Source organism: Alligator sinensis, unplaced genomic scaffold (assembly GCF_000455745.1).
Source record: "Alligator sinensis unplaced genomic scaffold, ASM45574v1 scaffold1907_1, whole genome shotgun sequence".
Taxonomy (NCBI): Eukaryota; Metazoa; Chordata; order Crocodylia; family Alligatoridae; genus Alligator; species Alligator sinensis.
Genome location: NW_005843160.1, coordinates 176,013 through 187,541, shown reverse-complemented (window position 1 = coordinate 187,541; position 11,529 = coordinate 176,013). Strand labels below are relative to the sequence as shown.

The window sequence follows — 11,529 nt, the reverse complement described above, 5'->3', positions numbered from 1 at the left end:
AGGCCACCTCACCACACATTAAAATAGTTTATTTCAGTTGCGAATCTGTAATAGTCTTAAAACAAAATGACATTATCAGTGCCTCTTCACAAATACAAAAACAAACAGAAATTAAAAAAAAAAAAGACAAATTTGCCAAATAACTTATTTCCCACCCCGCCTCTAGGAGTATCAAAAGTGCAAAATATTTACTTTCCTTTCAGTCCGCTCTCCCAGACTGTCTACTAGTAATGATTCCTGGCAAACTTTCTCTGAATGTGGGATATCTGGGTCAGCCATCACTAGGAGGCTGCTGCGTACCACACTCAGTCAAGGGGAAAGATTGGGTATGGTATTTAGACTCTAGGCCCTTTGCTATACGGATATTTTGTTTCAGCTTCTACAAGTGTTGCTTAAAATGGAAAGGAAAACAAACAAATTTTGGTTTCTGAGAGCAGTGCATTAGCCCCGTGTTTCCTTAGTCTTTGGACTGAAAAGCACCATGCACATAGACAGAGAATGGCAAGTGCATTTTATTTACTGTGATGCAACTGAAGGGCAAGCAGTGAGGTCAGCGGGTAAGAAAACTGGCCTGGTGATTTCTGGAAGAGGTGGGGGGGAGGTAAAGCAGAAAGATTTAGTTTCTAAGCGGCAGACAAAGGTTCAGGAGCAGACATCACCTAACTGATATCAAGGCAGTGCTAAATAGAGGAATCCAGAATAGGTTTGGGTTGACTTCAGCCCAAAAAGCAACCTCTCCATAAAAGCACAATGTACTAAAAATCACGGGGCTGTACTTTTACAGAGGAGTCTAGTCTGATGTAGTATAACTCTGTCCTCCATCAGTTTTACTGTTATAACTGCAATCTGCAGCACCGTTCAGCTGGTTACTGAACGTGCATCCCCTTACAGACCTTGCATCAATAGGTCTACACCCAGAGCAGAATTCAACCCTGTAAAAGAGGGCTGGATAAAGACTTATGAACCCTATGAGCCCTTAAAATATGCTTTAAATGATGCCTACTGTTTATTGTGGGCCATTGCTTGCAGATATCTTAAGTAGGCTCTTAGTTTACAGCTCTAAAATCTGCTGCTACCTTCTGATTAGCAGAAGGGACAATAGCCAATAGCTTCATATTCCCTAACCCACTAGGGAAGGTGGTTAGTTAACTGCTTTTATGAGCGTTACAAATTTTCCTTTTCAGTCTAGATCCCTCTGCAGTGTTTGTAACTCAAGAGGAACAGCAGTCTCATAGCTTCCAAGACCCTATAGAGAGACTTGCACAGGATCACCAAGCTACTTTCCTTGCCTAGGCACTAACTTCAAAACAACTCATTGAGTGAAAAGTGGAGCCAATATTTAGGCCTCTCTTTTAAAAATTGATCATGTGGGTTTCTCAGCACTTCCACTCTGTAGATCTACCCCATGAGAGAGAAAGAGAGGATCTGTCTTTCCTTCCCAGAGTGCTTAGTTCACAAAGTGTTGTGTAGTGTGGGTACGATACCTCTGATCTTGGCTGTTAAAGGAAAAAGGAAGAATGGTCTCTAACATGTTAATCTGACAGCACCCTGTGTTATTTAAAAGCACATTAGGCTTATTATTAGAGTGGCCGTTTGTTGGCTAAATCCGTTCCTTAAATCGGAAAGAAGGAAGCAAGTCAATGAGTCCAAGAGCCATTATAAAGCTTTGTGCAATGGGTAGCCACTAAAGTCATTCCTAGATGCTGTTTGGATCAGAAGGGGCCTCGCTTAGTGGAGTATTTATCCACCAGAATGGGCTACTCTGTTAAGGCTGCTGGAAAAATAGAGTGAGCCTTTTAAGTTACACCACCTGCTTATAGGAACACTTCAGAGGAAGGGCCAAAGCACTACTCACACTGAGGAGAGATGGACCCTTTGAGTAAATTTTCTATGAATTTGGAGTTGAGGATACCTCACTCCAAATCTGGCAGTTGTACAGCAGACTGGCCTGCTCACATGGCAGCCTCGGCTTTCTATAGGGATCACTTTGGAACCGTTTATTAAATTCATAGCAAGCATCAAATAAAGTGACAGCGTCTAACTGGCTTAAGAGAGGAAAGCAGTACTCATAACACAGGACTACAGTCCCCTGCTTTTAAAAAGAAACCTTTCCAATGGCTGTTTGCATTTAGGTAGCAGCAAAAAGACCGTTTTTGTATGACTTAATATTCCCACCCTAAGAAAAAGCCAGCCCCGTGGGCAGCCCAAGTGACTGGCGGAGACTGCATTTGGTATGATGAAATACGAAAACAACTCCACAGCCTAAAACCTTTTCAGCTCCTCACTAAACCAGGTGTTTGAAAAGGGGGGAAAAAAAGGCAACCTGCATGTTAACAAAGAAACAGCTGATGAAGACAAAGCAAGCGAGACGCTGAAACCAAGCATCTTGTAAACCTTAGTCTGCAACAAAACTAGTTTCACGCGTAAGAAACAATTTGATGATACAGCTCTTCCTTGGGCAACATTTCAAAAATACAATCGCTCCAGAATTGAAGCTCCTCGATTCAAAGACGTGTAGGTATTGTACTAAGGATGTACTGTTGGTGTCTGAAAGGTGTCTGAGCTGACTCACTAGCAGGTATTTAAAATTTCTTTTACACATCTACTGGCTCATAGCAGCTTATGTCTACAATCTGAGGACATGGTCAAAGGTATGGCTCTAAGATACATAGTCTAAAGATTGACAGAAGCAGAAAGGCATCTGAAAAACAATGTACATTTAAATGGCTCAACATCTTTACAATATGTACGGCTGTGTTACTCCTTCCCTCCCTGGTTATGGTTTACCCGGTGAAGCTGCATGTGCAACTATTATACACGGAGCATGAAACATGCAGATTGCCTACTAGCCCTCCACCATGGGTAAATACCAGCTATCAGTTTGCTACAAGGGAGATACCCCCAAACACGCTCCTAAACCACTTACCACGGGGAAAGGCAATAAATAAGAATGCTTGATTCGGAGGCCTCTCAGAGTTGTGGAGCCTGGGAGATTCTGTAGGGTCTTCCCAGTGTTACACCATGCACCGAGGGTGATGCTTTGGGAAAGGGAAGGGCGAGTCACCTGACCTGCGAAATGAGTTATGTTCAGTACAAACTGAGTCACCATGGCAGGCTTTCTACGACAGAGAAAAAGAGCTGGAGTAGAGGTGACTCAGCAAACAGATGTGGCATGATAACGAAGGAAAATGACTTTTTCTGTCCTGGATAGTACAGGATCCAAATGCAAGAACATTTTGGTACAGAGGACTTCAGTGCAGTTCAACCTTCACTCCTAGGTCAAAGATGAGGGCAGATACTTCTAATCACTGGGCCTAGGAGAATTCATCTAAAACCTACAGTCCATTTGTCGTGACTGTTTATTCTTGGAAAGAATTGTCCATTGTCATCTTCTTAAAAAGTTAGTAGTGTTCAACCCTCTTTAAAATCCCTTCAGTCTAGTGCAGGCCACGACGGGATATAGAACCTTTGTAAGGAGCCTTCTAAGAGACGTTCCATCCACAAGGACAACTTGTATAGTTTGCTTTTAACTGACTTGGCTCCTGGACTGCAAGATTTCCCTCGGGCTTCTCCTGTGTGTAGCGAGGAGTCGTAATCCTCGCAGGACCCTAGGTTTCCTCCGTCGTCCCCTGATCTGTGAGGCTTGAAGAGGCAGAAGTATTTCTTGTGGCCGTTTAAAGCCAGGACGTAACCAGTGTAGTCACGCTCCAAGAAATGCTTATCGTACTGGTTTGGAATGGGGGCGGCATCTTGTGCAAACTCCAGCAGATACTCAAGCCACTCTCTGTGTTTATCGAGGCTCAGGAAGGAGAAGTGGAGAGAGTTGCTCCTGCAGGAGAAGTAAAAAAGGGAGCTGAATTCAAGTACGTCCCAAGTCAGACCAGACAACACAGAAGACTACAACACCGGAAACAGAGCATTAAAGTAACCTTCCCCTTCCTTCCCCCATCCAAATTAATTTTAGTACTAATCACTGGCACCTACCTGTCTGATAACCTTGGAAACCAAAGGCCTCTATGAAGAGCATAATATAGCCTTGGAGAAGAATCCTGCACCTACCCTGTGAATGTGTAGACTTCTAGGGCAAACTTCTGAAGCAGGCTGGTTTTGGTGGGGTTAGACAGGATCAGGACCACGTTCATATGACCTGGCCTCAGGCGCACCAAGTTACTGTTATAATTGACATCCGTTAGCTCGGTCACTTCGACAAAGCCCTTTTTGGGAATCCGGCTGCAAAGAGACAAGGACTCCTGAGTTAAAAGGGAACAAAGAAGTTGTAGACTCTGTATATAAGGAAAGCCTGGCCTAGGATGTGCCCACACCACTATTTTGGCCACAGAAGCCACCCTCCCTACCCCATCTATATTATCTTGATGCAGCAACATGAGGGAAGCACAGAAGGAGAGACAAGTGAATGAGCAGAATGATTCTTAAAAGAACAGGAAGAGGAAATTCAATCAGAGCCCTCCTAGAAATCGCCTCTGCTACTTGTCCGTCTTGCTGTACTTGGCTCTAAGTATGAGCACGGTACACCAAGGGACGTACAAGGGCTGCATTGCTGTGCTGTGCTGTGCTCTGCAGCGCTCAGCTGAGCAGGGAATACACTGCAAGGTGAACAGGCTGGGGGAAGCTTGAGCTTGATCTCTGACACTGAGCAGCTTCCCAGGTTGGCCTGGACTGCTCCTGAGGGGAGAGCTAAAGGAGTTGTAAAAATGTTCAGAGTTTGGGTTAAAAGGCAGGCCTGGAGCAGTAAAGGCAAATCCACCAAGCAGGGTAACGCAAAAACCGTATCATGACATACTGGAGTCTAGCACCGTATGGCACCCCTGAAACATGACCCGCTGTAGGCCCTATAGCTCAAGTTGGCTAACCTGTTTAACTTCAACAACGAGAGGCTTCTCAGCAAATTCTTGTCTTTTGTCCTTTGTTATTCCACAAAGTCTTTTGTCCTGGGGTAAATGGGTAGGGCTGGAGGTGACAGTATGGATGGGAAGGAAAATTTTATGCAAGGTACTGAGAGGGGCTGGACAGAAAGAGGTTGGTCTTATAGTCAGTACTAGGGCTGCTGTTAGTTAAAGCTCTGCGATGTTCCCTTGTCTGACAGATTTCAGTTTTGAGCTTTCCTCAAAGCAGCATTTGCTCACAGATGCTTAATTCATCATTTCCCACCAACATGCTGTCAGTTGTGTCTATTTTATGAGCAGAGTCTTTATATATCATTTATTATCAGCCCTGCTCTTCTGCTGTCAGGGGACAGCACTTTCTCCCACCAGCTCTGCTACTTCTCTACTATCCAACAGCCACACCTCTCCCTCGCTCTCAGCCACAGCATTGGTGAGGCTACCCTAGCAAACCGGTTTAGTGGGACAGCCAAGGTCTACAGAAGACCCAGCTTGGGCAGAAAGAAATTAGCAGGAGAAACCTGTTCTCTTTGCTGAAGCTAGTGTCATTTTTTTCACTCTTGGCAGTGGCTTCCTCTTTCTCATGGGGAGGCGAGTCTCTCGCATCACTTGAGTCACTGCAAAGGAACATTTTTAAAAGGTGAGTTTGAACAGAGATGCTGCAATCTGAAGCCTAAGTCTCCAAAGGATGGTCTGAGAGGGACGTACCTGAAAGCCTGAACAATAACAGTGCCAAAAAGAATGAAGAGGGCTGAGAAGATCAGGGACAGGAGGGGCATCATTTCTCGCCTGCAAAAAGGTTAACAAACAACAGTCAGTTTGGCAAGAGCTTCTGGAGTCTCTCCCTCAGATTTTTCTTTCTCCTGTCCCCAGTAATAGCAGGCAATTTTTCTACACACTTGTCTCCTGGTGGAGGAGCTTTCTAAGAGATCAGCTTATTCATCTCTTCTCCAAATGATAGGCATGGAGACAAATAGAAGAAAATATTTTAAAATACTGAATGCTAATGGAACAACAGCCTTGCAAGACAGCCAAGCCAGGCTTCTTTCCAACAGAACTAGTGTTTTCAGCAATGAAATCTAATGCAGTCACAGACCAAACAAGGTTTATGGGCAGACAAGCAAACCAGCAGATGACGCAGAACTGAAGTGTATCAGAGCTTTCCTGCTCCTCTCACCCCAAAAGAATCTGTTTCCTCCTGTCCCTGCAAGAGGCCTGAATAGCTTGGTAGGCTTCTAATTTATTTTCATGAGAGTCAGGGGACTATTATGCATATGCAGGACATGACAGCAATATTGATCTCTATTTGCACTGGTTAGCTTTAAGTCAGATTCCATACCAGTTGTTATGAAACACGCTGTCCCAGCAGTCTGAGATGTAATCTAATGTGGAATAGATCCATCGGAGAATGAATATCTGTTGAGACAGAAAAAAAAATCAGCATTATGATTGTCTTTCTTTGTACATGTTGCCCAAATGAGTCCAAGTTCTAGTGATCCCAAGACCATTTCCTCCAGCTGTAGAGAAAACAGTGAGAATCTTGCCTCTTCACTTGTGTTATGCTGATGCAATCTCAGATGGAAACTAGAACCAACACAGATTGTAGCTAGAAACACTGAAAATACTGAGAGTACTTACAGGAGCAAGTTCATCATTCAGGTCTGGTAGGATGGTATCTGAAGAGAGAAGGCCCGCATTTGTTCTTAACTGATCCAGAAGATCCAGAAGGATGAAGTTATCCTCTTCACTGCCTCTCCAGGCATCTTCCAAGATTTTATAGACAGCTCGGCCTGCATTATTGCGCCTTTCCAAGATGACCACCTGGACAAACCAAAGATGTCACAAACTTGAGGAACAAGATGCACCCGAATGGGGAACAAGGACAGACGTACTATCTGCATGCTCCATGGCTCGTCTGCAACTCTTATGAACAGTATGTGTTCTACAAACACAACTCCTGTTCTTTGGAAGCACAACATTACAACAGTTTTTCTGGACAGGGTTTTTCATGCAAATTGTGCCCCCTAATAACACACATCTGAATTAATAAGTACAGCATTAATCAAAAGAAAAGAGAAATTTAAGTAGTACAGAAAAGAAAGGAGATAAGGTATACTTCTCAGTATAGATGGGAAATAAAATAGACAATAAGTTAGGTGGTGAGACACACACAGGTTATTCCCTATGCTACCAACAAAGAGGAGAAGGCTGGAATAGAGAAGGAGTATAAAAAAAAGAGAGCAGTGCTATAAAAGTAGATGTAGCATACAAATGAGGAGAAAGACGGGGTTCTTCCATGAGACTGGCTCCAACAAATTCAAGCTTTTCTTGAACTTGCTTTAAAAAGTTCAGGCAGGACTATTTTGAAGTGGGCTATGAGATAAGAGAGAGTGAATGCACTCACGGAGGACTGGGAGAGGGCCATACGGCTGTATTTTGTACATGTGAGAAGGTGGTTTCTGGTGTTTTACATGTGTTGTTAGCCAGGCAGTTGGGACATGAGCAGGTCACTATGTAAGAGATTGTAATGGGCAAGACAAAACGAGATGGTGGTCTAGGTAAGGACTTCAGTGGAGGCCACCTGCATGCCAACATCCAGTTCAAGAAGACAGAGAGGGGCATAATCCTACCTACATGATCTCACACAGCAAGAAAGAAGCTGTAGTGATTTTTTTTCCCACAACCCCAAAAGGCTTTTTGCAACTGAGGTGTAAAAGAATAAAGCTTGGAGAGGCTGAATAACAGATGTAGGAAAAGGAAAAAAATGACACTCACAGCTGATTTCCCCTGATATCTCTCATCATCCATCAGGAAGGTGTCGACAAAATCTTGCTGGCGGTCACTGTAGACATGTACAAACCTCAAGGTATCTCTGGTGTTTGCCAGAGCAAATGTCACAAAGGCTTCGTACGTCTTGGCAAACTTATCTCCTTCCCCAGTGAGTAAAACCACGCAGTACCTGGACAACATGATAAAATGGAAGAGTCAGAGCAGCCCTGGATAGGAACAAATAAACCTAACCACACCTAGCATGGATACCAAGGAGCTGAAGACCTGATGAAGTATGTGCATCTCCTCACGCTCTGTTTGATAGACTTTCTGCTCTCAAACCTTCCACATTTTTCTTTGTCTATTCTCCTGTCCTATAGAGTTACTCAAAGCCCTCTGCCCCATAAGAGCAAGGAGACATTCAGTTGGATGTACAAGATGATAAACTCCAAAGTAGAACAGAAGGCAGTTTTTTTCACATGATGTGGTGTTAGCCTGTGGGACTCGACTGTTACAGGAGAATGCTGTGGTTAAAATTTTAGCAGGATGCAGAAGTGGACTAGACATTTATAGAGATACACAGAACATCCAAAATTCTAATACCAAGCATGAAAACCCCATAACTTTGGAAAGGAAATAAAGCTCGCTGCTCTATGGCTTAAACTTTCTCTGCGGGCATGATATTCCATAATTGCAACTGCAAGACTTCTTGGACCACTCTCTGAAACCTTTGGGACTGGCCACTGCTGGCAACTGGATAGTGAAGAAGATGTACCCCTGGTTTGATCCAGTCAAGCCATTTCTGTTCTTCCTCTGAACATATTTACAGACTAGACACAAACGTAAATGAAAGGTTGCCCTGTGACCAGCCATTGTGAACTAGACAAAGTGACAGGAGGAATTCCCATCACAGCAGGCCTTACTTCCGCTGACGGTGAGACTTCTTCACAGGACACAGCTCCTGGAACAGTTTCTGGTTGGTGAGTCTGGCTGCCATAAGGAACTTGTTTTGCGAAAGGAAGTCATCCATGAGCTGCTTTTTCATATCTCGTGCCTAGAAAGGATGAAGCAAAAAAAGATGAGTGCTGTTCACCTAAAGCAAAAGCCCCCAAGAAAGTAACTGTTCAAGTTAAAGCACTGTCATGAAGAATCTCAACAAGACATTTTGCGCATGGGCAAAAGCCACATTCGGAAGAGTGGAAGCCTCACCACTCATTACAACCGCCCAGGGGAAACAGGGCATTAAAGAGCTATTGGTGCCTAGAAAAAGAAAAAGAAAAAAATATCCTGTATATGAAACCTGGCTGTTAGAAAGCACAACAAGGACTGAAGGTGTCTAGCTATTCAAGATTTACTGGCGAGTATTGAGTACATGCACAAGAAATAAGGTTCAGGTGTTCTCATAGTTCCTTTTACAGTCAATGAATTTCCTTTACAAAACATGTTTCTCATCCACTGGGACAAGTCCTCCTTTGAAGTCTCTCTCCAGGGTATTCCAAAGATTCCTTGGAGCCAAGGATTCTTTCAAGAGCATTAAGTTTCTACTGGATTAGAGAAGAGCAGTCTGCTCTACTGTAAATTCAAAATTCATTACAAGAACGATAGCTGATATTCATTTTTCCTCCAGGTTGACTCAGACACCTCTACCTCCAAGAGACTCCATCCCTATGGCTTTAGCTCAGGACGGTCTTCTGACAAACTTACGCCATCCAGCCCAAAATTAGTTTGAAGTGCTCTACCGCCCAACCTGACATAAGCAGCAGCTCAGAAAAACAACAAGTGTGTCTTTTATTATAAACCCCGAGAGAAAGAGTTCAAAACAAAGCAATACCTGTACAACATCAGCAGGCTTATCAATGTGCTCCTTGAAGACCATCATGGTTGGGGAGTAAACATTGATGTTATACTGACTGGACAACTCTTCAGTCCCCCTGAGTCCAACGTACACGTACCCAAAGGACAAATAATCTCTGTATGCAAAAGCAGTCAGCTGGAGGGGAAGAAAGGTGTAGTGCACATTTACATTTCAGATCACAGTTTGCTTTTCCACAATCCAACCTATGGTGACTATTTCCCATTAATTTCCATGGCTTTGTTAGTCTATCCAACTCACCCTTATAACTGCCAAATGGCACATACATATGGTCAAACCCATTCTTTCCTGAGGTGCTTAGACAGTTAGCCTCTTCTTACTTGATACAGAGGAAGGCTCGGTGGATCTAAACTTTTATTTTGGTGTAATGCCCTGTATCATGCCTGACAGTTGCTTAGAAACTCAGGGTAGCATCCCATTTCCTGAGGCAGTCTTATGTGGCAATTTTTTTTAGTCATCTACTTGACATTTTTGGCACTTACACACAGGTTGTCCTTAGCCTACTCTCCTTTTCCTGGCCCCCCACTTTTCTCTCACGTGGCCACCCAAGGAACCAGTTTCAAAAGGAGTGCCAGAAAAAGGTTTGGAAAGTGTCTAGGGTGGTTAGAGTGCCGAGCTGAGAAGTCAGAGATGCAGGTTCAAATCCCGTCTGGCTGAAGGAGGGTGATATAGGATCTGAGCTTTGGCTTCCCAGGCGAATGCTCTGCCACCCAGCTACTGGGGCTATAGCATGGAAGGACCCTCCCCCTCTTCACTCTGACACTAGCTAGTCACAGGGTTTGAGTTATCTATATTTCTAGGTCTTGGACAACAGTGCGCATCCACAAGGGGCATGTGCATGTAGCTGCTTATATAATGCAGCCAGTGCTTAATCTGTGTGCAAAGCTTGTGTCCATACTGCTAGGGAAAAGAATGACTACCTGCCTCAAAATGCTATGCTGACTACTAAAAACTGCCCCACAGACAACCACAGAGAAACAGAACGCTCTCTGTCTTAGGACTTGAATAAAACCCAGTAAGGAAATATCCTGAATTGTTGCCATTCCTCTTCCACTACAAACAAGGAATAGTTCATTTCTTCCTTAACTGTCAACTGCAAACCGCCATCCACACCCTGACTTCCACTAGCAATCAGTCTATGGCAAGATAAAAATATGCAGAGGTAGAATGGCCCTGCTTTTAATTCTATGTATTTGTTAGTTTTTCAGGTTGCCTAACCACGGAAATTCTAAATAGCGTATGTGAAACTGAGGCAGCTAAGAAGAACCAGCCAGCCTGCATCTACATTGAAATCTCATTCCCAGCTAAAACAGGTGAGTTTACAAAGCTGTCAAAACACCAGATTACACATGCATTACCTTGTACAACAATGGCACGACCGGCAAATGGTCAAATAGAAGGACGTGGGGTTTATTTTCTTTCTTCCAGTTAGACAGGAATCGGACATAATTTTTATCTGTAATCTTAAACGTACACAGAAGGTTAGTTTCAGCCCCCAAACATTCAGAAAAATAAAATGCAATGTGGTTAAAATAGAGTTGGGTCCTAAAGTGCAAGCAAAATGTTAAAAAAAGGGAACGTGGGATTGTTTAAGGGGATAGTTAGGCTAAGGTACCTTTGCTAGTGTGACTAAGGTGATTTATGTAAAAAGAATATGCAACTATGCTGCCTGCCTCTGCTGTTCTTTCCAGACTTGATGCCATGTATTTTTGGTGGTGACATATTTCCCTAATAAATAATTATGCAGGGGTGCACAAACCCTGCACTGGCCAGGAAGGGGTAAACAAAAGCCCATGGATGCAATCAGCCCCAACCTGTTGCACCTGCAGTAGGTATCAGGCCTCGAGGATAAAACAGCTCAGACGGAGATTGACTGGGAAGGGGATGACATCTCTAGTGCTCTCTTGCTGGAAGAACCCTGGCTACAGCATCAGACTACTGCCTGTTGGAGCCTCCCTAAACCAAGGTAGGTTTGAAGTGGGACTG

General features: G+C 43.8%; 1 protein-coding gene across 2 annotated transcripts in view; it reads right to left on the bottom strand.

The window, feature by feature from the left end:
• Positions 1-11,529, bottom strand: part of DNAJC16 (DnaJ heat shock protein family (Hsp40) member C16) — a 19,839-nt gene continuing 8,310 nt past the window's right edge. Inside the window, exons 5-15 of one of the 2 annotated variants that reach the window (XR_003092169.1) lie at positions 10,902-11,006; positions 9,502-9,660; positions 8,594-8,724; positions 7,677-7,860; positions 6,540-6,722; positions 6,241-6,317; positions 5,610-5,690; positions 5,423-5,518; positions 4,060-4,230; positions 2,927-3,829; positions 1-55 (exon numbers count right to left, since the gene is read on the bottom strand). Coding sequence is in view for 1 of the 2 variants with exons in the window: in XM_006037691.3 (XP_006037753.1) it covers positions 3,433-3,829; positions 4,060-4,230; positions 5,423-5,518; positions 5,610-5,690; positions 6,241-6,317; positions 6,540-6,722; positions 7,677-7,860; positions 8,594-8,724; positions 9,502-9,660; positions 10,902-11,006 (1,584 nt within the window). In the remaining variant the exon portion in view is untranslated. Of the gene's footprint in view, positions 3,830-4,059; positions 4,231-5,422; positions 5,519-5,609; positions 5,691-6,240; positions 6,318-6,539; positions 6,723-7,676; positions 7,861-8,593; positions 8,725-9,501; positions 9,661-10,901; positions 11,007-11,529 lie in introns of both variants that reach the window. The other variant, XM_006037691.3, reaches the window with a different exon arrangement.